General features: G+C 33.6%; 1 protein-coding gene across 3 annotated transcripts in view; it reads left to right on the top strand.

Moving 5' to 3' along the window:
- The first annotated feature begins 930 nt into the window (after nucleotides 1-930).
- LOC140434827 (L-2-hydroxyglutarate dehydrogenase, mitochondrial-like) overlaps nucleotides 931-23412 on the top strand; it is a 34756-nt gene continuing 12274 nt past the window's right edge. For 2 of the 3 annotated variants that reach the window (XM_072523393.1, XM_072523392.1), the window contains exons 1-4: nucleotides 931-1293; nucleotides 6743-7041; nucleotides 10404-10748; nucleotides 18572-18868. In XM_072523393.1, coding sequence (XP_072379494.1) covers nucleotides 1010-1293; nucleotides 6743-7041; nucleotides 10404-10748; nucleotides 18572-18868 — 1225 coding nt within the window. In that variant the 5' untranslated portion in view covers nucleotides 931-1009. Of the gene's footprint in view, nucleotides 1294-6742; nucleotides 7042-10403; nucleotides 10749-18571; nucleotides 19094-23412 lie in introns of those variants that run through there. The other variant, XM_072523391.1, reaches the window with a different exon arrangement.

Genomic DNA, 23412 nt, shown 5'->3' with positions numbered 1-23412 from the left:
GATGGTTACTTTATCATAAACCTCCTCTGGCCATTCTTGATCTAGTACTTCACTTATTTCCTCGGTGTTTTCTGCCGTAACCATTTTCTTATATAGTTCCTCAATCCTTTTTTTTTGTAATTCTGGGTCCTCTTCCCAATTTACTTCTACCTGTGTCCCTACGTACCTCGTAGTAGTTGCTACAGTTATTTTTGTTTGCTTCCCTATTGTTTTTACGCATCTTCTTATACCTTCCGTTTTATCAATATCCTCTGTAGCACTATACATTAACTCTCTAATGACACGGCTGTTCTTACGTCACATATAAGCCCGCAAAGAGCATTACAAAACTTGCAAATGAACCTGAACAAACAAAATTAAAAAATGGCTTAAAACATGGAAAATCAAATCAAAATCGTGCAATGTGACATTCACAATGCGACGGGAAACTTGTTCTCCAATTTATTTAAACGATAGTGAACTAACACAAGCAGAATCCATAAAATATCTAGGTATATTTGGAAGGAAGAATGACTTGCCGGGAACACATCTTTACTAAAAGGAAACAACTTGGACTCAACCTACATAAACATTAAAACTCTGCTGGACGGTTGGTAGAAAATCGCAACTAACCATAGAAAACAAAATTCTTATCTATAATAAAACCCGTTATACTTATGGGATACTCGGTATAAACAAACATACTTAATAACTAGAATAGTTAGACTAAAATAGATATTAAGTAATTTTTAAACATTAGTTGAATTTATGTTCACTCATTATTGAATGTTTACTTAAAGGGAAACTTCATTGTAATGGAAGTTTACATACATACATTTAACTTATTGTTATGTATGGAACATACATTTAACTTATTGTTCCTAAGGAAGGAACATATTGTTGAAATAAATGGGGATATACAAAAAAAAACTTTAACCTACCTAGTATCGTTTTTTAACGTCATGTTTGTATTATCTTTCAAAAATATTTTCAGTAAATGTCAATGGTTAAAGTCAAGTAATTTTTTATTATGTTGAACTTTTGGAAGGAAACTGCCAAACAAATTTTTAAAAGTAACACACGAAGATGTTCTTTACATATTCAACAAAATGCGAGTTGTAAAACTTTTAAAGATGACATTCCTCAGTATGAAGCAACTGTAGTTGGAGGGGGTATAATAGGTACAGCTATAGCTAGGCAGCTAAAGAAAAAAAATCCGAATTTAACAACAGCATTAATCGAAAAGGAAGGTATTTTTGGAAAACATCAGAGTAGAAATAACAGCGGAGTAATACATTGTGGCATATATTACAGGTATTTTTTACTCAAAATGTTACTTAGAGCGGTGCTCCTCTGCACTCACCGTTTTTTAACGTTTCAATTTCAAATAGCTGTTTTAAATCTTTTGGTTCTCGTCAAATGTAGCATTTTTAAAAATCTCATGCCACAATCTAACATTACTAAATTAGTTATGTTAGAATTGTATCGAAATACTACTCAAAATGACTTCGTGGATGTTTATTTTATTCACAAAATACGACACATTTACCTATAGAAAAGACATATATATTTGCAAAAATACAGCAAAGAGAAAATAATGGTTTGTCAAATTTCATCATAAAATAATGAATCTTACAAAAATCCAATCTTCTCTTTAAAATATTCTTTCTTCACTGACAGCGATTCCGTAAGCAAATCGGTTAGGTTTTCTTCAGTTCGTTTATTTTTCACTCAAATTATATCTTTGGCAACGATATTTTTGATGAAGTATTTACATGTGTATTTCTTTTGCTATTTCCGAAACTTTCCATTGGATAAATAGCACTTTTGTTGTCTACTATGAGCATGCTTATAGTATTCACTTTGTTCTACAATATCCAAACATTCGGCTATTCCTCTCCATGAAATAAGTTCTTTATTCGTAGCCGTAGGTGCTAGATATTAGGTTGATAGAGCTACAGTGCGTTGCTGTGTTGAAAACCAAGAAGCTGTATTTCCACAATAAAAAATAATCGACCCATTAGTACTCTTACGATTGGGTTTACCGCTACTCCAACTCAAGCCATCAAAATTGTACTCACCCTCCTGTATATGGTAAGTCAGTGCCAAAGTTTAAGTTCTCTATAAATATCGTAATATTCTTTTTGTTGCACTTTAAGTCTGATTAGTAGATTTATTCAGTACTTGAAATATGCAGGGTGTAACAAAAGGGTAGGTCATAAAGTAAATCATGTACCTATTCTGGGACCAACAATAGTTTGATTGAACCTAATTTACCTTAGTACAAATGTGCACATAAAAAAAGTTACAGTCCTTTGAAGTTACAAAATGAAAATCGATGTTTTCCAATATATTGAAAACTGATTTTATATTGAAAATGGACATGTGGCTTTCTGACATCAGAAATATCTTTAAAAAAATAACAGTAAAATTTGAACACCCCATAAAAATTTTATGGGGGTTTTGTTTCCTTAAACCCCCTTAACTATTTGTATACGTTCCAATTAAATTATTATTGTGGTACCATTAGTTAAACACAATGTTTTTAAAACTTTTTGCCTCTTAGTACTTTTTCGATAAGCCAGTTTTTATCGAGATGGGGCTACTTTTTTATTACGATTTAAAAATTCTCTAGTCGGCTGTATAACACGTGTTGCTATGGTTACTATGTATTAAATAGTAGCTTCAACAATACATATTGTCAGTATTAAATATTCTAATTATTGTGCATTTAAGATTATTAAGAAAAATTAAATTTTCTATTACAATAGTGTACACGTTTTGAGAAATGGCAAATATGCATTTAATTCTTGGTAAGTTTGAACAGGCTAGATTAGGGTTTTAGATAATTATTGGTAATTTGGTAATTACAGGTAAATGCCAAGGGAATAGTGCATGCAGCAGCTGCAAGGCTTTATGCAGAAAAATATCCTAATCGAAATACATCAGGCAGACGATTATTTCTTTCCATTGATCGTAGTTTACGAGAAACATGCACATTGCGACCGCAACTTGTTGGTAATAATGGTCGACCAAAAGTAGATACAAATGATGAAGAAATTTTGCAAGCAATTGAAGAAATCCCTGCAAGTAGTACAAGAGTAGTAGAGACTTAATTAGATGTTTCTCATATGATGATTTGGAGAAGATTCAAGGAACAGCAGTTTCGTCCTTAACACTTAACTCCCGTTCAAGAATTTCTGGATGAAGATTATCCTAAAAGAATGGGGTTTTGTGATTGGTTTTTAACGGAAAACACAAAATGTCAATTTTATTGATCATGTTTTGTTTACCGACAAAGCTACCTTTAACAGAAATGGCATTACGAGCCATCATAATACGCACATCTAGCCCGAAGAAAACCCCCATCGCCAAAGAAATTATAGAATCAATGTTTGGGCAGGAATTGTGGATAATAACCTAATAGGGCCAGTATTTCTTACAAACAATTTAAACGGTGAAAATTATTTACACTTTCTACAAAACGTGTTACCAGAGTACTTAGACGAGGTCAATCTCGCAGTCAGAAAAAATATGTGGTTTTTACAGAATGGCGCTCCAGCGCATTACCATAATGAACTACTACTACTAAGGATTTCCACAGTTTTCACTGTCTTCCTTCACTCAACCGTTTTCTCCAATTTTCCCTGTCATTCCAGTCTCCATCTCGCAGGGTTCTTTTCTCCATAGCCTCGTCGATTTCATCTCTGAATGACCTTCGGGGTCTTCCTCTCTTTCTTCTTCCAATCGGGCTCCATTCTGTGATTTTGTTTATCCAGCGTCCTCTGTCCGCTCTTCTGACGTGGCCGTACCAGGATAGTCTCTTCTCCTCTATATAGTCGATTATGTCTGATTGCACTCCCATTCTCCGCTTAATCTCTGCGTTTTCAATTCTGTCTCTTTTTGTAAGTCTACAGCTTCTCCTCAGGAACTCCATTTCTACTGCTCTTATTCTACCTCTATTTCTCTTGTTTATTGTCCAGTTTTCGGACCCATAAGTCAGGATACTTCTTGTCAGGGTGTTATATATTCTCTTTTTTGTCTTTATCGTAATGTTCTTATCCCACAACACTGAGTTTAGTTGTCTTATACAGTTTCTTGTTTGTCTCAGACTGATACCATAATGAAATAAGAGAATATCTTTTCGATCAGTATCCTGGACGTTGGATTGGAAGGGGCCCTGATGCGCCTATTTCTTGGCCACCCAGAGGTGCAGATCTTAACCCCATTGACTTTTGCTTCTGAGATTTTATGAAAGGGTACGTATATTCCGTACCAATTATGCACGAACAATAACTAAGGAATAGAATCGTGGAAGCTGCAAATCGATTTCGTCAGAAGCCTATGATTGTCGAATGTGTATTCAAAAAAATGGAGGTCACTTTTAACATTTGTAAAATCCACCACATATTGATGGTGTTACTGGTATTAATACAGAAAATCATATGATTTTCGGTAATAATACCGGTAACACCAACATATTTAAATATCGCGCCTTATTCTTATGTTAATTCAGCGACATAACCGAGATACAACATCCTTTATTTATATATTTTTGTTTGTTTGTTGCATTGATATTGAGCCTATTGTCTAATCTTTGCCTTTGTGTCGTATTTTTCTTTTATTATTTATTTAGTTTATTTTATTCTTAGTTTAGTGTTTTATAGTCTTCTTAGTCATAATTTTTGTTTAGTTTCTTTATTAATTATTTTTAATTTGGTATAATATAAAAACTAAATTTGATATGCCCTGTCGGGAAAAGCCCTGTCGGGAAGCCAATGCAAGCAAAGCTGTATTTCCAACCTAATAGTTATTACCTATTATACTGTGTCTTATATCTCTATGACCATAAACAAAAAGAAAAATCAATAAAACCTCATTGCCACTCATATCGTAAGTCATAACTTATCATTCAGTGTAAACACGATTTTTTAAAACATCATAGAAACGAGGAATCATAACAAATCTCATATGATAAAATCATGTAGTGTAAAGTCGACTTAAGAGGCAAAAAAAGTTTTAAAAACATTGTGTTTAACTATTGTTACCACAATAATAATCGTATACAAACATTTGGGTGGGTTTAAGGGAACAAAAATTCGATACAATTTTTATGGGGTGTACAAATTTCACTATTATTTTTTTTAAAGATATTATTTGTGCCATAAGAAAGCCACATGTCCATTTTCAATATAAAATCTTTAACACTTTTCGATATTTGGATAATCGATTTTCTTTTTATAACTTCAAAGGGCTGTAACTTTTTTATGTGTACATTTACACTAGGGTAAGTTAGGTTGAATTGAACTATTTTTGGTCCCAGAATACTCGATTTAATTGATGACCTACCTTTTTGTTATACCCTGTATAATAAACTTTCTATTTGTTCTCGCTATAGTACATATGTATGCGATTTCTTCTGAAGTTGTATTTAATTGCAAATTGAGTTCTATATCTGTTTTTGTTCCGTTATAATCTAGTATATAAAATTCCGATAATACTTTTTTGATCATGATTTTATTTCAAATTAATAACAGTTCTTGATTTTTTTCAATTTTCGTTCCTAAAGCTTTTCTCATTACTCCCAAATATCCGGCATCAAATTGATTCTTCAAAATTTCTATTGTTTCTTTTATATCTCTTATTTCACCTGTTATGAAAATATCTATGTATAAAAAGCCATGTTTTTTCATTTCGCTACAAACAACAACCATTACCAAATCATTTTAAAATTATTTTCTTCATTAAATTGTCAAGCGTTTTATTTCAGATCATATAGTGTTCTTAACGGTTTATATGTTCTTGCTTCTCGGGTTTTCAAACCTTCTAGTAATATATATACTTTTACTCCGGTCTCTGAGCCGGGGTAAATGATTTACCCCGTCCCTATTGATCAGAGCCTACCGTCCTTTCCCGCTGCGATCGAGTATTGATCGACCGCTTTCGTTCCGTACTTCGCCTGGGCCGAGTACTGATCGGCCACTCTCCGGTTTTTGGGTATTGACTAAAGATCTTCCTTTAACCTACCCATCCGAACACCGCTAGCATTTATTTTCCGTTCACCGGCATCGACCTTCGAGGACCTCCGCCCGTTTGTTTCAAGGATTTTTCTTTTAATTTTACACATTGTGTAGAAGTAAATTTTATTTTGTTTGTTATTTATTTGAATATAATTTTATTGAAATTAAACTTACATTTTACCGAGTCTAGTGTCTACCAGAGCTCTACCCATCACATCCTTCCATGACTAGTTGTTTATTGTGCAATTTTGCATTAACGGTAAAGAGCCTACTTAATAAGGTTGTTCAGCCAAAAGCATATGGTTATAAATTTCCATTGGGATAGATGAATTACGCCATGTCTAAAGTTTTTTTTTAATTGTGAATACCTTAATTTCTTGTTCCAGTTCACGTGTCGTGGTTATGTAGTATATTTATCGGTGTTCGATTTGTTTTAATAAAGATGCGGTTTGACTAACCTATTTCACCCATTCAGTAGTTTTCCTGTGTAACTCCAAATATGTACTATATCCAGTTGGATACATATTATTTATGATCTGTACCGTACTGTGTTCTCTATAGATAATGGGTAGATAGTAGGTATCGCTGGAGGTGTGTGGTAACTCTAACAGTGGTGATTTCCACCGGCAGTTTTCGCCTGGGATTTATGAATTAATGTTGGTGGAATACCGAAAAATCTGGATAAACTGTACAAAACAACAAACATGTTACACATTTTGTACAAACTATTTAATACTTTTCAGGCCGGGTTCACTTAAATCTGTGTTGTGTCAAAAGGGGATTAAAAGTATATATGAATATTGCGAGGAAAAAGGAATACCTTACACAAAAACTGGAAAACTTATAGTAGCTAATGATAAGCAAGAATGTAAAACTCTGAATGCTTTATACGAAAGAGGGTTACAAAACAAGGTTGAAGGTTTAAAACGTTTGGACACGCTTGAGCAAATCCTGGAAAAAGAACCGATGTGCAAAGGATTTAAATCAATTTGGTGTGCTAATACTGGAAATGTCGATTTTGAAATGGTAACCAACAGTTTAGGTAAGTTATTCATTAACCTTACTTTTATTTTAAACTATTACTTAAAAGAAATTCGGAATATACTTAAGATTAGTTACCAACTAATAGAAGTTATACATCAGATAGAAAATAGAGAAACATTTGAAAGAATTGCAGGTCGTAAAAATACAGATATCTAGTTCGACATTGGGAAAGTAGCTATGTACATACAATATATCCGATTCAGTTAAGAACTAATACTGGAATTAAAGGAAATAATAAAACTATTAATCAATTCTTATTTAAATTGACGTTGCTATGTACATTGTACATGTATGAAACTCATAGAAACAATAATAAACAAACGATTAAGAATAATTGCAGGACACACATTAGACGATGCACAAAATGGATTTAGAAATGGTAGAAGTATACAGAGATCATATATTTACTTTAAAATAGATAACACAAAAACCGCTGCAAGAAAAAAAGAATATACAGCATTCCTTGACATAGAAAAAGCCTTCGATTAAGTACCAAGATAGAAACTATTTAAAATACTAAGAGAAAAAGAAACGGACAAGTTACTAAGAATGATACAAAAAATATACCATGAGAAAAACAATGGCGTAATTAGAAATAATTCAACATTATATACGTTTACAATAAATGAAGGTTTAAGACACGGAGGAGCACTTAGCTCAACACTATTTCTAATACGTATTTATTAATTTTATTTAATTATTTATTAATAAATGCACAAGAAGGAGTAAAAAACGGGATGTAGGTTATAGAACTCTGCAAAGAGTAGCAATCTCGGAAGGAGTATTTGCTAACGATTTGGTGCTAATTAAAAAAAACTGAAAAAGAACTTCAGAATAATTTGGAACTATGGAAAGAAGTCCTCATAAAACTCAGAAATAAGATAAATATTAATAAAATAAAAGTTATGCAGATAGCAGAAACAAGAGGAAAACTAAATATAGAAATTGCAGAAACAAAAATAGAACTATAAATAAAATAAAACTTTTACACTCTTCTTCTTTTTCTTCTTTTTCTCCCTCTTTATAAGCAATTCTGCTATTATAACTGCAATTAATACCTCTATGAAAGGAAAGGTTGTCATTCCATCTTTTGCGAAGTATTTCGATAGTTCTTCCGCCGATTGGTGACTTGTCTCTTGCAATTTTGATGACAAGGGTCTGCTCCATTCTGCTTATGTGATTATTCCATTCTTTTTTTCTATTTTGTGTTCATTCATTTATACACTGTACGTTACATTTTATTCTAATGTCTTCACTTCTCTTTCGATTTCTCACCGTATTTTCCTGTAATTCTTCTCAGTACTCTCATCTCTGCTGTTTCCAGTAGCCTTTGGGTTGTGGCTGTGTCGGATCTTGGTTCTGAGGCATATACCATTATTGGTCTTATACTGGCTTTATGAATTCTTGACTTCATCTCAATGTTAATGTGTCTGTTTCGCCACATAGTGTTATTAAGGCATCCTGAGAGTCTATTTGCTTTTTGTACTTAAGCTCTTACTTCTTTGTCCAGGTTTCCATGGCTAGACAGTGTAATTCCCAGGTCTTTTATTTCCATTACTTGTTCAATACTGATGCCATCAATTTCTATTTTATATCTGGTTGGTTCTTTGCTGACTACTATTATTTTAGTTTTCTGAGATGAGATTGTCATATTAAATTCTTTTGCTCTTATGTTATATCTGTGGACCAGTTTTTGCAAACTATCTTCATCTTGGGCTATCAATATTGCGTCCTCTGCGTAAATTAATATTTTCATTTCTTTATTTCAAATCAAATTGAAAAGCATGGGGCTCAATGAATCCTCTTATCTTATTCCGCTGCCTATTTCTGTAGGTTCTGTAAGTTGTCTATCTATTCTGACATCCATTCTCCATTCTTCTGGTTTTTTATTATTTTATAATTTTATTAATTAATGTTGTTAAGAGTTCTGGCATTGCTGCTTCACAATATTTGAGTTATTTATTTGGTATCCCGTCTTTACTTGCTACTTTTCTTCTTCAGGTTTTCTAGTATTTTTTGAACTTCCAAACGTACTGTTTTACATTCGTATTAGTAACAATATAAGAAACAGGATCTCCAAAGACAGAAATCAATAGCAGAGTAGAGAAAATGTTACAACTGTATCATACAATGAACTTTCTTCTTCTTACAATGCCTATCCGTTCCGGTTGGCGATCAACATGGCTATCCTAACTTTGCTTGCTGCTATTCTGAATGGTCCGGTTGTCGATGTATTAAACCACTTTCTCAGGTTTTGAAGCCAAGATATTCTTCTTCTCCCTGGTCCTCTCTTTCCAAATACCTTGCCCTGAAGAATGAGTTGCAACAAGCCGTATCTCTGTTCATTCCTCATAACATGGCCAAGATATTCTAGTTTGCGCTCTTTGATGGTGTTAATAATCTCGCATTCCTTGCCTATTCTACGTAGGACCTTAACATTAGTCACACGATCCACCCATGAAATTCTTAAAATACGTCTGTAACACCACATCTCGAATGCCTCGAGTTTTCTTAAAGAAGCTTCGGAAAGTGTCCAGGCCTCTACTCCGTATAATAAGGTAGAAAATACATAGCATCTAATGAGAGAGATTTTGGTAGCAAGTGGTAAATCGTGACTTCTGAAAAGAGACTTCATCATTATGAACGCCGATCTCGCTTTTCCCATGCGTTGTTTTATTTCACTGGAGTGATCCCATTGGCTGTTAATGTTGGTACCAAGGTATGTGTAGCTGTCCACTCTGTCATTTGGATGTTAGTTAACCAAAACCAACCAACAACCAATACAATGAACAACAAATTTATATACGGCAAAGAAATATCACGGAATACAAAAATAAAAGTTTTCAAAGCACTTTATACAACAGTTATGACTTTAGGGACCTCATTATGGGTACTAACGGATCGGCAAAAGAGCAAGATACAGGCTATAGAGATGAAGATTTAGAAAGAATTAAAGGTGTTACCAAAATGGATAGAATAAGGAACACAGATATAAGGAACGACCTGAAAATATATTCCACATTGGAGTTTATAGAAGAGAGATGGCTGAGTTGGTGGGGTCATTTACACCTAATGAAAAATACCATACAGTGAGAAGAGTGTGGAAAGCAAAAAATATTGAAAAACCAAAGAGGAAGAAATTGCTAATTCTATTTGTGTGCAGTGTTCAATGCAATTATTGTAATTTTGTATATAACTGGAAGACCAAGAATTACTCACCTAGAATAGGCAAAGTGGGCAAACAAAGGCATTTTGCCTATGATTCTAGCTTTAATCATGAATTTATATATCCAGTCAGTTTTCTTTTTTTTTTACTTACGGTGTTTGCAATAATTCAGTTAATATTTTCTTTTTATTTAGCTCAAGAATTCAGAATTAATAAAGGCGATATTTTATTAAATCATCAAGTAAATCACATCAAGTTATCAGGAGATGCTAATTACCCAGTTTTACTAAAATGCAACGAAAATTCGTTCCTTAAAACGAAGTATTTGATAGTATGTGCGGGATTACAATCTGGAAGGCTACATGAATTGATAGCACCTGAAACATCCAATAATAGCAGAATATTTGTTTCGTTCAGAGTCAACTATCACTTATTAAAAGGAAAACCTTTAAAAGTAAATATATACGAAACACCTGATTTGGATTTACCATTTTTAGGAGTACATTTGTCACCTCGACTGGATTGTACCACATTATTAGGTAAATATTATTTTTTGTTTCTTTTAAACTGTATGTACAGTATGTCACAAATTGGTTTGTTTTGCAGGGTAGATATACCAAACACTAGAGGAAATAGAAAAAAAGCATTTAATATATCATGACTTCTTTTTTCATTAAAGTAACAATTGCCCAATTAAATCTTCAATAGCTCCTCATATTAGCGAAATACAGGGCGATTATTGAAATATGCCGAAAACGACAGGGTTATAGATCTTGTTTGGTGTAAAACTTAATGAGGTCGCTGATTTTTATTTAATTTAAAATAACGAAAAATGCAATGTGTGTAAATAGGTATGTAATGTAGATGATTGTAATTCAAATAACAATTGACAGATTTAATAACTTATTGTCAATTCTATATGAGATTCACTTACCTTTTGTGAATGCGGCCGATATCTAGACTGATGGACAGCTGCGTCTGTGGCTGGTGCACCGCATGACCATGATACTATTTTGATATAGTATCATGTGTGTTCGGTTATTCTCTGGTATCATGCTGCATGACGAGTTGGTTTAGAGCAGTATCTGCGCGTCGCGACTCCAGGGCAGAGGCACAAAAAAGGACGTAACCGATAAACTCAAGATGATTACAGTACGCCGTGTCGATTAAACGTGACTTGAGATAGGCAGAAAACTCTCCGACGACCGTTCTTATTATAGGTGGTCCGTAGGGAACAAGTGCACCCCCATAAATCAGCGCTATTGTATGGCGGTTTTAAATGACGATAATTCAACCAAATGGTCACAAAAATTTGATATGTTGTAACGGTTTCTGTGATTTGCGAGGAAGTTTTCAAAATAACAAATTGTTTGACAATGAGATTTTACTGAATAGAAGAAAAATAATATACTGTAATCTTTTAAAGTAAATAAGTAGTTAGAATATATAATTAAACAATATGTAAATAAATACTAAATACTTTCCCAAAAAGATCTCTATTAAGAAGTACCTATTTAAAAAAACTTTATTGCAACTTTTGATAGGTATATTATGGTTATGGGATTTCAATAATATAAAAATAGATAGATTAATAGATTGATAGATTAAATAATCCTTAGACATCTTTAGGTAAATAGTCGACTCCCTCACATCCGGGAGCGGATTATCGCGACACTATAGAAGCAATTTTTAATGCGAATGAAAACTTATTTTATAGACTAGATATATGTCTCATTTCGAGTCGTTCTTTTTTGGAAGATATAGTTATTTTCGCTCTTAATAACCTATGATCACTGCTTGTACTAACCTGGTTTAACACATTTACGTCTTTAAATAATTCTTTTTTGTTTGTTAAGAAATAGTCGATTTCTCTCAGGGCTTTTTTATGTCCAACTTCTGTGATTTTTCTTAAAAAAAACTGTTCATTTGATAGGGATTGTTTTCCAAAAGGAAAGGTAACAGTTGTTTGCCTCTATCATTTCTGTCTTCGCTTCCCATTTTACAAATTTAACAATATTATTTCAGAGGGGTTTTCCTTAATACTTATTTTTGCGTTGAAATCGCCACTTATTAATATAGAAGCGGCCAGGATTTTTCTTGATTGCACAGGATATTTGATCGTAGAATATTTGGACTTTAGTAACAAGTAGACCACCCTTGTTGAGATTTGGTTTGTTGAGACAATTCTTTTGTGAATAAAGATACCGACTGTCGATTCTTCTTCTCCTTTGTAGTACCATAAATGGTCTGACGGGAGTGTGATAAGACCATTTTTTCTTACTTCAGTAATACCCACAATATTCCAATTTATTTATGATAGTTCTTCCTTTATTTCTTCAAATCTGTCCTCGGAAGAGAGTGATCGAGCATTATATGTGGCGATGTTGAGGTTTATCTTTTTGACGCACTTTGAGTAGAGTCGGTTTTTTATAGTGGTCGGGTTTTTTTCATTTAAACACCGTGCTTGCTTTGCATGTTGGTGAATTTATTTCCACGAGTAGCTGGGGACCGTTAGTCGATTCCTGTAGAGCCCCGCGTACAGAAACAAGGCTTATATTCAATGGGATTTCGCCTAGTGTCCCAAGAGCATCGTTAGTGACCGCGTCACGTGCGACCATTCAGTTTTTAGTATGGTAGCTTCCACCTTAACTTAAGGATTTTTTGCATCTGGTCTTATCCATAGGTATTCTTGTTGGGTAGGATAGGGAGGGGAAGAAGGTGTAGATAGGAATTTTATGGGTCGTGACATGGTTCCCCGGGGAGAATGATATTTAGGGGCAAAACCATGAGCTCGCGTGGGCAGATTCGCGTCCTCTGTCGAGATAGCAAAATGATAAATAAGAAGCAACCAAAGAAATGAACAAAACCAATAAACAAAAGGGTGAAAAACTAAGTCAACTTACGAAAACCCTTAGGTATAAACCAAAGGCGACAGATGAAAGGAGATAACAATATAAGCAAGAAAGGGTGCACATTTTGCTAATTTTAAGGGCTTGACATCTAGTTTCATTTTTAAGCAAGAATTCTTTTTGAGAATGAATTCTTGATCTGCATGATTCATTATCACTGTAAATCATCAAGTAATTGTCTAGCACAGTTAGACTCTTTCGCTTATCTCTTTAAGTGGACATATATTACAGAGTATTTTCTCTCTCTCGTGTTTAATCATTGTGTATTTTAAGTGTCATATTCAAAAATTGCATATACCAGAAAAGAAATCATAAGATTTCTTGGGGTAGTTACGAAAACAGGTCAAGAACAAACGGGAGTGGTTATATTATAAAAATATTACTGAAGTTTATTCCAGTCACCAGCATTTCATCCAACTTGACCCAAGAACATTCCTTATCTGACTTTCTAAATTATACTCGGATAAACCATGGATGCTTCCCTTCTCATCTTTAATATTGAAATATTGCAGAATTGATTTTGTCAGTGTAATAACACCTCAGAGGGAGATTTAAATCAAATATTTTTTTAATGTATCAAACACCATATTCTACCATATAGTTATTGTCATAATTGTACAATCTACATAATATGTTAGGTCCAGCCAATATATCCGTTTTAGTTGATTTATTTTACAAATCAGTCTATGACCGTCTATATACTTTTTTATCACTAATACAGCGTCTCTGAAGTACAATCTCTTAAACTAAAGACTCACTTATTCAAGAGCAGGAAAAATCGTTTGAAGTTACTTTTTCCTTAATTTTACTGTCAACTTAGGTTAGTAGACTACAATACGATCCATTAAACGACCAAAAAAAAATACGATCTCTCGTCAAACTTAAACAACTCGTAAAAGTCGATACGATTGTTTAAACGATAATCGTCTGGTGTTGTGTCTAATTCGGTTGGATAAACGATTTGTTGATACGATTTCCGCACAGTGAGAAGTAATACTTATGGTAATACAGAGCCAGAAAACATCATAAATTATACTAATAATTACAAACCCAATTAACCCAATGAAAAATTAGTTAATTTGCCTTATTCTTTTGTTTTGTTTTATTTTTTTTGTATAAGTACATTTGATTTTTTGCAAAAAAGTACACATTTTGATTTGACAAAATATTTGAATGTTGTATTGTGTAAAAATAAATATTATGTTCTCATTACTTACTTACCTTCAAAAATTCTTCCTTCAGAGCTTCATAAATGGTTAGACAGGTTTTACGAACGATTTGGCCTATGGACTTAGGCGATATACTGTGCCAAATTTAAGTTCTTCGTATGAATTTCCAGTTACCAAAGATCTTAACGTAAAAGTTATTTTCTTCCATACTAATTGCATCTCTTATGAATATATTTTGTTTCGTATAATAGCTGACCTTACTAACTCTAATAAATGTTTGAATGAATCTTCGTCCATTTTTGCAATTCTTGAAATCTATTGGTGCGTAGTTCGTTAAGTAAATTCATATGTGAATAAGTATGTCTTTGCAGTAACCATTTCTGACAACACAGTTATCAGAATGGCAGCTGTTAGCTTTTTCGAAACGGTTGGTGCCATAACGAACAATTTGATACTGAACTAGTTGTACAACCGATCACTTGAACCTTTTTCACGTCTGTGGGCAAAATGCTCTACGGTCTGTATTTACGATTTATCGTGCACCTTATCGTACGATCGGTAGTACAACAAATTGCATCGTCTGCGGACAGTTTTAGCTACAGACAGAGCCGCCGCTACCACGTGTGCATCGCAATTCAAATAATTAAATAGATAATATCTTGATAATAATTCTGTGAACTCTAATATTCCAAACAATAATAATTATTCAGTACGTGATAATACTCAAATGCGTTTTATTTATCATGTATACTTCTTTTTTTCATCCTAATCTAAAAAAAAAATGTCAGAAAATATTATTTATTGTATGAACTGCCGCCCTTTTGCAGGTTCAGTCATAAAGCAGTTTCGGTAATACTTTTTAATTCAAAGCGGCTGGCGGCTTTTGGACTTCAGTTATTTGGGATTTGACACGTAGATACTTTACAAAAATTTGGTTCCTATAGTTATTATGTCTTATGTTCAGTCTCAGTTGAGAATTCGATGAATTTAGACTCGCTTTTGATAAATGATTTTGTTTGTAAAATATAGTACTGTACCCGTTTCTTTTGCACAGTAGGTACTGTATTTCGAAGTAACGTCGAGATCAAAGCAATTTTATTCGTATATGCGTTACGGCTACATATTATTTGGACAACTTATTTGAAGTCTTTTTGGATTTATTTTGTTAAATTCTCCCGGCTTCGTTCTTAAGTGATAATTTCAAAATGTCCGAAAGTAAAAGAAAACGACTTTCAGGCTTTCAATATAGAAAAATAAAAGAGGCAAAAACTGAGGAGAAAAAAAAACTTAGCGGTGCACTGGAATCATTTTTGGACCTTCAATTTAAAGCGAAGTCCAAACCATAGAAAAAAGTATCAAACAATTGAATATTCCTGCGGATAGAGACAGAGTATTTGATGACAATAATAGCGATAGTGCGAGTGCTGAAACGCCTGAACCTGAAACCACCAACCAAGACACAACAATTAATGCTCCATTTAATCTGGATTGCAGTGTAGGAAGCTCCAGCATATACTTGGTTTCAGATGATCCCGGAAAATGGCCTGCAAATATGAATCCAAGTGAAGTTAAATTTGTTGTTGAAAATGTTCCTCAGCAAATTACAAAAATTAACTTCGCCAGAGATACAAATAATATAGGAAATTTTCAGAAACTTATTATTATCGCACATTACCTAATCAAGACCAAATTCATCGCCCGTGGTTACTTTACTCATTATCACTAAATAGTGTTTTTTTGTGCACCTTGTAAACTGTTTTGTTGTGATGAAAGCAGCCGACAATTACTTAGTGGAATTAATGGGGTAAGTGACTGGCAACATTTAGCTATTATTTTAAAAAGGCATGAATCCGGTGCAGCTTATATAAAATATTCTCAAAAACTGTTTGAACTATCTACAGCATTAAAAAAAGGATTAACAGTTGGCTCTGCCCATCAAAAATTATATGAAATGGAGAAAAAACATTGGGGCGCTGTTGTTGAAAGATTATTATCAATTGTAAAATTTGTATCTAAACAATGTTTAGCTTTTAGAGGATCGTCCAATAAGTTATTTGAACCAAATAATGGAAATTATTTGCAGTTAGTTGAAATTATTTCTAAGTTTGACGCTATATTATCAGAGCATCTTCGTCGTGTGGAATCCAAGAGTACAAATATACCACATTATTTAGGATGGCAACATCAAAATGAATTGATTGTTTTATTGGCAAACTCTGTTCAAGACGTTATCCTAAAACAAATTCGAGAATCTAAATATTTTTCAATCATATTAGATTGTACCCCAGATATAACGCACGTAGAACAAATAACAATTGTAGTAAGATGTGTTTCAACTTCAACACCAGTTCAGATATTTGAATACTTCTTGGGCTTTTCTCCTGTAACTGACGTAACTGGTCAAGGTCTGTTTGAATTTATAGAAAATAAACTGAATTAATTAAATATAAATATTAATAATTTGCGTGGGCAGGATTACGATACTAGAGCCAATATGCGTGGTAAACACATTGGATTGTAGAAGAAAATCTTAGACAAATATCCTCGAGCATTTTTTATTCCCTGTTCTGCGCATAGTTTAAATCTGGTGGCGAATGATGCAGTAAAAATAAGTTTTGAGTCAGTGGAATTTTTTAATACTGTACAGGAACTATATCTATTTTTTTCTTCTTCCAATATTAGATGGAACATTTTATTAAAGCACCTTCCAAAGTTGACATTAAAAGCATTGTCGACACGCGATGGGAGAGTCGGATCGATGCAATCGCACCATTAAAAACCTAGATTAGTGAAATATATGATGCTTTAGAAGAATTGCAAAATGATAACACAAGGGATATGAATACTAGGACTTTAGCAAAATCCCTTAAAAATAAAATTTGGAAATTCTTTTAACCACGTTTATTTTAAGTAAAATAAACGTGGTTAGCAAAATCCTTCAAAGTCCAAAATTTGATATAAAATCTTCACTTGATAATTTAAAAAAATATTTCCAAACGTTCTGATGAACATTTTCAAAATTTGGTAATCGAATCCAGAGAGATATCTACAAAACCTAACATAGAAGAAGATTTCCCTATCTCCTCTACCGAACAAATTAGAAGAAGAAAAGTGTATTTTAAGTATGAAGGAGCTGATGAACCTATATTATCTCCGGAATTGTCATTTAAAATAAATTTTTATTTTAAGATTTTGGATGCTGCCATAACAGCAATTGAAGAATGATTAAAATTACTACAACAGCACACAGATATTTTTAGTGTAATATATGGCATAACCAAAGTTAAAAACGATGATGAACTTAAAACCAATTGTGAGAAAGTGAATCAAGCCCTTACAGACATAAACAGCTCAGAGACTGACATTAGTGCAACCGATTTATATGAAGAAATTAAAGCTATTCAACCATTTTCTCCCGCAGAAAAAAGTCCTAGTGTTATTCTTGAATATATTTACGAAAATAATCTTGTATCAGCATTTCCCAACTTAACTATAATAGTACGTATATTCCTAACTTTACCTGTTACTGTAGCTACGGGTGACGGTCGTTTTCACAACTTAAGATTATTAAAAGCTATTTGCGATCCTCAATGAAGCAAGACAGACTTTCTGCTTTAGCAATGTTATCTATAGAACATGAAGTGTGTGCGACATTGGACATTAAAGATATTGTCAAAAAGTTTTCCGAGACGAAAGCCCGAAAAGTTTTTAGTTTTTTTATGTGTTTATGTTTCTATTCACGGTTTATTTTAATTAAATGGACGTTTAAATTAGGATATTAAGATATACATATTCTGGACGTTCGATCATGGTTATTAAATTAGGATAAAGGACGTTTAAATTAAGATATTAGGATATACATTAGAATAATATATGGACGTTGGATCATGGAGATTAGTTTAAATGTTCAAGTAAGTATTTATCTATTTACAAATTATTATTGTTATATTATGCGTCTCCTGCACATTTCTTTAAATAATAGTACGTATGTCTAAAGTGTTGGAAGGGGGGCGGTAAATATTAAGTTGCGCACGGGCGGCCAATACCTTAGCGGCGGCCCTGGCTACAAATCGCTATAACCTGTGGCTAATGGTCTGAAGCCAAACTACTTACACACACAAATAACTATTCGCATTCCATAAATTAGTTGTCCTTCTCTCGGGTTTGCCGTTATCGTTGAATCCATCTTGTTACGAGGCATGATCTAGTTTTTGTGCTTATAGTAGATCAGTAGTGTGTGTAGTTTTAAATATCACTAGATAATATTGTTTAATGACTTTTTAGGACCTACAGCGGTTCCTGCATATACTATAGAAGGGTACAATGAGGAAGATATAAATCTAAGGTACTTAAAAAATACTTTGACTTCTCCCAACTTCTTAAATATGACCAGAAGATACATCTCAAAATGCATATCTCAAGTACAAAGACATTTATGTCCGGAAACGTATATAAAGAAACTTCAAAAACTGGCAGATTTCAACAAGGAAGACGTCAGTAGCGGACCAATAGCTGTACAGACCCAGTTAATAAATCCTGATGGGACATTTCAGGATGATTTTGTTTTTGAATTTTTTGAAGGTAAAGACATACAGAAACGGATAATAAATTGTCTTTTTTTGCCTAGCCCAGCTGCTACGTCTTGCTTAGCTATTGCTGAATATGTGACTGAGAAATTTTTCAAGGAGTATGGCCCTAAAACTTAACAATATATCATTAATTAAGATATTATAAATACATGCATTATATTTTAGTTAACTGTTTATTCTAAAAAATCATTATTTGGGCCTCTTAAAGTTATAGTGCAGTATATCACTTTTTTTAATTTGCTTCTTATTCTTATGGTGCCGCGTACCTATAGTGCGTTGGCGGATTATCTTAAGGCCAGACGTCTATCTTTTGCGACATGCAAAAGCTCGCCAGTGTTATTTATACCTGTCCAATTCTTTATATTTCGTTGCCACATTTGTTTGCGACCTACTGCTCTCTTGCCACCAATATTTCCTTTATTTTAGTTGATAGTAGTAATAGGATAATTAGTTGAGAGATTGCGTATATTTTCCTCCTTTGCCCGCAGTCTTTCCTTGGATAATTAGTTAAGGGATTTTCGTACCTTGATCAAGTGGAATAATTCTCTCTCAATAGTTGCCCTTCTTAAGACTTCCTCTTTCCTCGCCCTATCTGTTCTTGGTATGCGGAAAATTCTTAGCAAGGTTCACATTTCGGAGGCCTCCAACTTGTTAATGGAAGATATTTTTAACGCACTTCATCATCCTGTAGCGGAGATTGAAGGAAAGATTGCGGCTACATAGTAGCGGTTTAAATTTAATAAAAGCTTGTCTTGCTTGTTCGGTACGGCATTTTATTTCTTGTTGGGAGTAAATAAACACCACCGAGTGTTCTTTGACAAATATTTTAACTGCATTGATCTTCAAAAAAAAAAATCGAGGAGATTCAGATTACCGTATTTCAATAGATGGACGAGATTCAGATTACCGTATTTCAATAGATGGACTATCTGCGTTGAAGTGGATGGATCGCAGAAGTGTGATTCTTTTAGCAAATCACCAAAATCCAGAAACAAACGAAGTTGTAAGAGAAAAAAAAAGACGCTCCTCTGAGCTGTTCACTTTGCGATGTAGAGCAGACTTGATTACACCATGCTTTTTGGACGCACTCATCAGTAACATTTGATTTTTTTTTACATCTACTGCAGAATGCACAGATCTTGCATACAGAATGCATATACTTCAAGATGCTCTATACTTTATTCGAAAACTGCTGACAGTTGGGATCTTGGATGTATTGGCATATTCAATTCTGCAAAGAATGAAAATGTTTAACATGTTTTAGTATATTTCAGCAAAGACCGCATTATGTTTTCCTATCGCAGTATGGACCGCCTTTTTATTCCCACTATGGACCATGGACCATCAAAATACAAATGACCAAAAATTTTATCAAACTGGTAGAGCTAGGTTTAAACAGAATAAGATGATATTGAGGTTATGTATGTTTTAGATATACATACCAAATTCAAGTTAAATAGGATACATTTAGGCGAATTATCCGAAAAAATCTGAACATGAAAATAAAAATTTTCAGCTGATCACTCACCTGAATTTCCAAAATATCGAAACGGATAGTACTAATTGAAAAACTAACACGAGATTCGGAGGAGGTACTTTTATGATAGCACACATACTGAAATATAGCTCTACCGCGACCATAAAATAGCCAGGAGAGTGAAATTCCCACTATAGACCAGTTTACCCTACACTAACGCAGAGAAACCTAGATTACCTAACAATGCCTTATACTTCATAGTGGAGGATAAGAAAATTCGTGTTTGCAAGAAATTTTACCCTAATACTTTAGATATCAGTGATCGACAATTAAGAAGTTAAAAACAAAACAAATCGTCAGGGCTTTGTAGAGCCAGATAGACGAGGTAAGTATAATAATAGGAAACAAACTGATTCGACACTGTTACAGTACATAAGAGATCACATTAACTTCATACCAAAAATAGAATCGCACTACGTACGAGCTGCTAGACAAAGAATACATTTCTGACAACAAAACCATTAGGGATCTCTGTAATGATTTTAATAAAAAACAAAAAGAAAATAATAGGCCAGCGTGTGGTTACTGGTTGTACATAAACACTTAACAAATAGTTTAATATTGGCTTTTACCAGCCAAAAAAAGACAGATGCGTAACTTGCTTAGCTTATGAACTTGCTCCTACGACTGCCCAAATGGGATTAAAAACTAGATATGAGGATTCACCTGAAAGAGGATTTATGCCGTCAAGAAAAAAAACTGATCGTCAGAATATTGACAATACTCACATTGGTGCCATTTTTGATTTAAAATCTGTTATGTTATGTCCTAGACCATCTTTTATTATTCATCTAAAATCAACTGTCTTAATTTTACAATAACACAGTTAAATACAACTGAAAGTACAGACAATAAAGCATATGGAGATGTATTCTGTTATTTCTGATACGAGGTGCAAGAAAACAGAGGAGCGAATGAGATAGGTTTGATTATTTAAAAACTCGAATCTCCTAAATGAAAATTTGGATATCACTCTTTATTCCGACAACTGCGTAGGTCAGAACAAAAATAAAATAATAGCTATTTTGTGTTTTTTTGCAGTGCTTTACTTTCAAAATATTCGATCATTAACTCACAAATATTTGATCAAGGGACATACCCAAAACGAGGCAGATAATGTTCACAGTTTGATAAAAAAGGAAATTCGCCAAAACGAAAAAGCTGGTCCTATATACATACCTTATCAATAGGTCACAATAATTAAAAGTGCTTAGGAAATCCGGAAACCGTTTACAGTTAAGGAAATAAACCACCATTTTTTTATTAATTTAAAACAATTCGATCATTAACTCACAAATATATGATCAAGGGACATACCCAAAACGAGGCAGATAATGTTCACAGTTTGATAGAAAAGGAAATTCGCAAAAACGAAAAAGCTGGTCCTATACACATACCTTATGAATACGTCACAATAATTAAACCGCCTTCAATAAACTAAAGAAAATTCTCATTATTAGAGATATTACATTAAACCTTAAAATCATTTAATCATATTAATACGCTGCTACATATTCTCCACATTCCTGTATGACATAGAGAGCTAGACTCTTACAGAAACACCAATGAAAAAAAAGTGGAGGCCTGTGAGATGTAGATCTGCCGACAAATATGAAGAATAAGTTGGGTTGATCGAATAAAATGAAGTACAGAAATAATAAAAACAATAAAAATTCGAAAGTTACAATATTTCAGCCATGTAATGAGACATCCAGAGAGGTATAACCTAACCTCATCATACAGGGCAAAAACGCCGGAAGAACATCCTGGTTTCGAAAACTTAGAGAGTTGTATGAAGAGACATCCGCTGAGACAACAAAGTTATTATTGCCAATATAATCGCCAACGTTCGATAATCGGACAGGTTACTGAAAGAAGAAGGTACATACCAAACTGTAAACGAGGATAACCTCATAACTTATACACGATGTACGAGGGTAATTAAAAAAAAGGTTCCCTATGCCGCTGAGAACGAATGAGACGCACTGGAAGAAATCTGGCAAAACTGCCTTACGCATCAATTCTCCCTCTCTCTCTTAGCCTACCACTAAAGCCTCGCTGCGTTACTTAGTGCCGGCCGGTTTTTAAATGCAAAACGGATTTCAACTATTGACAGCCATCGTCAGTTAATCAAAGTTTATGGGGAAAAGTGCATATCTGTTCAACATGTTCGCAAATGGTGTAGAGAATTCAGTGAAGACAAGGAAAATTCACGATAAATATCGGAGCTGAAGGCTTTCAGTGTCAGACGAAGTTGTCGAAAAAGTTAAACAAATATTGCTTGCAGATCAGAACTTTACCATTAACGACCTTGCTAACGACTTCCCACACCACAATTATGTCCAGTGGTGTGAGACTCCTCCATGACAACACTCTACCTCATTTCTTACATCAAACTGAACAACTGCTAAGATATTTTGGCTTGAATGTTGTGTCCCACCCCCCGCCCCAGTACGGACCTAGCACCAAGTGATATATCACTTATTCCCAAAATTAAAGGAACACTGGGATGGCTTATGCTTCAGTACTGATGATGTAATCAAGTAAGAGGTTACTCGTTTTATCAATGGATTGGTGGTAGAATTCTATAACATGGGGATAGAAAAGTTGGAGCATCGTCTGCAACATCGTCGTGTTTGGACAGAAACGGCGATAATGTAGAATAATAGCGTAAGTTTTAGATGATGTATAAATTAAGAACAAAAAGAATTTTAAAGTATATTTTAGTCTATTTTTAAAATTCATGGGAACCTTATTTTACGAATGGCCTTCTTGTATGGATCTTCAGAAGTGCGGCTTATCGATTAGTGACGATTAAACTATCCGTTTCAAATGATCCACATAAAACTCTAAAAATATTTTACTATTGAAGATTACAATTTGCCTAGCCACATCAAACCAAATCTTCTAGTGATTTCCATTCGTAAAATTTTAAGGATGATCCAAATTTGCCTTCATTACGTGCAGACCACTTTTTCTATGTTTACATATATTTATGA

This window comes from Diabrotica undecimpunctata, chromosome 2 (assembly GCF_040954645.1).
Source record: "Diabrotica undecimpunctata isolate CICGRU chromosome 2, icDiaUnde3, whole genome shotgun sequence".
NCBI lineage: Eukaryota > Metazoa > Arthropoda > Insecta > Coleoptera > Chrysomelidae > Diabrotica > Diabrotica undecimpunctata.
Note: the sequence above shows the minus strand (reverse complement) of the source record. Positions and strands in the feature narration are given on the sequence as shown.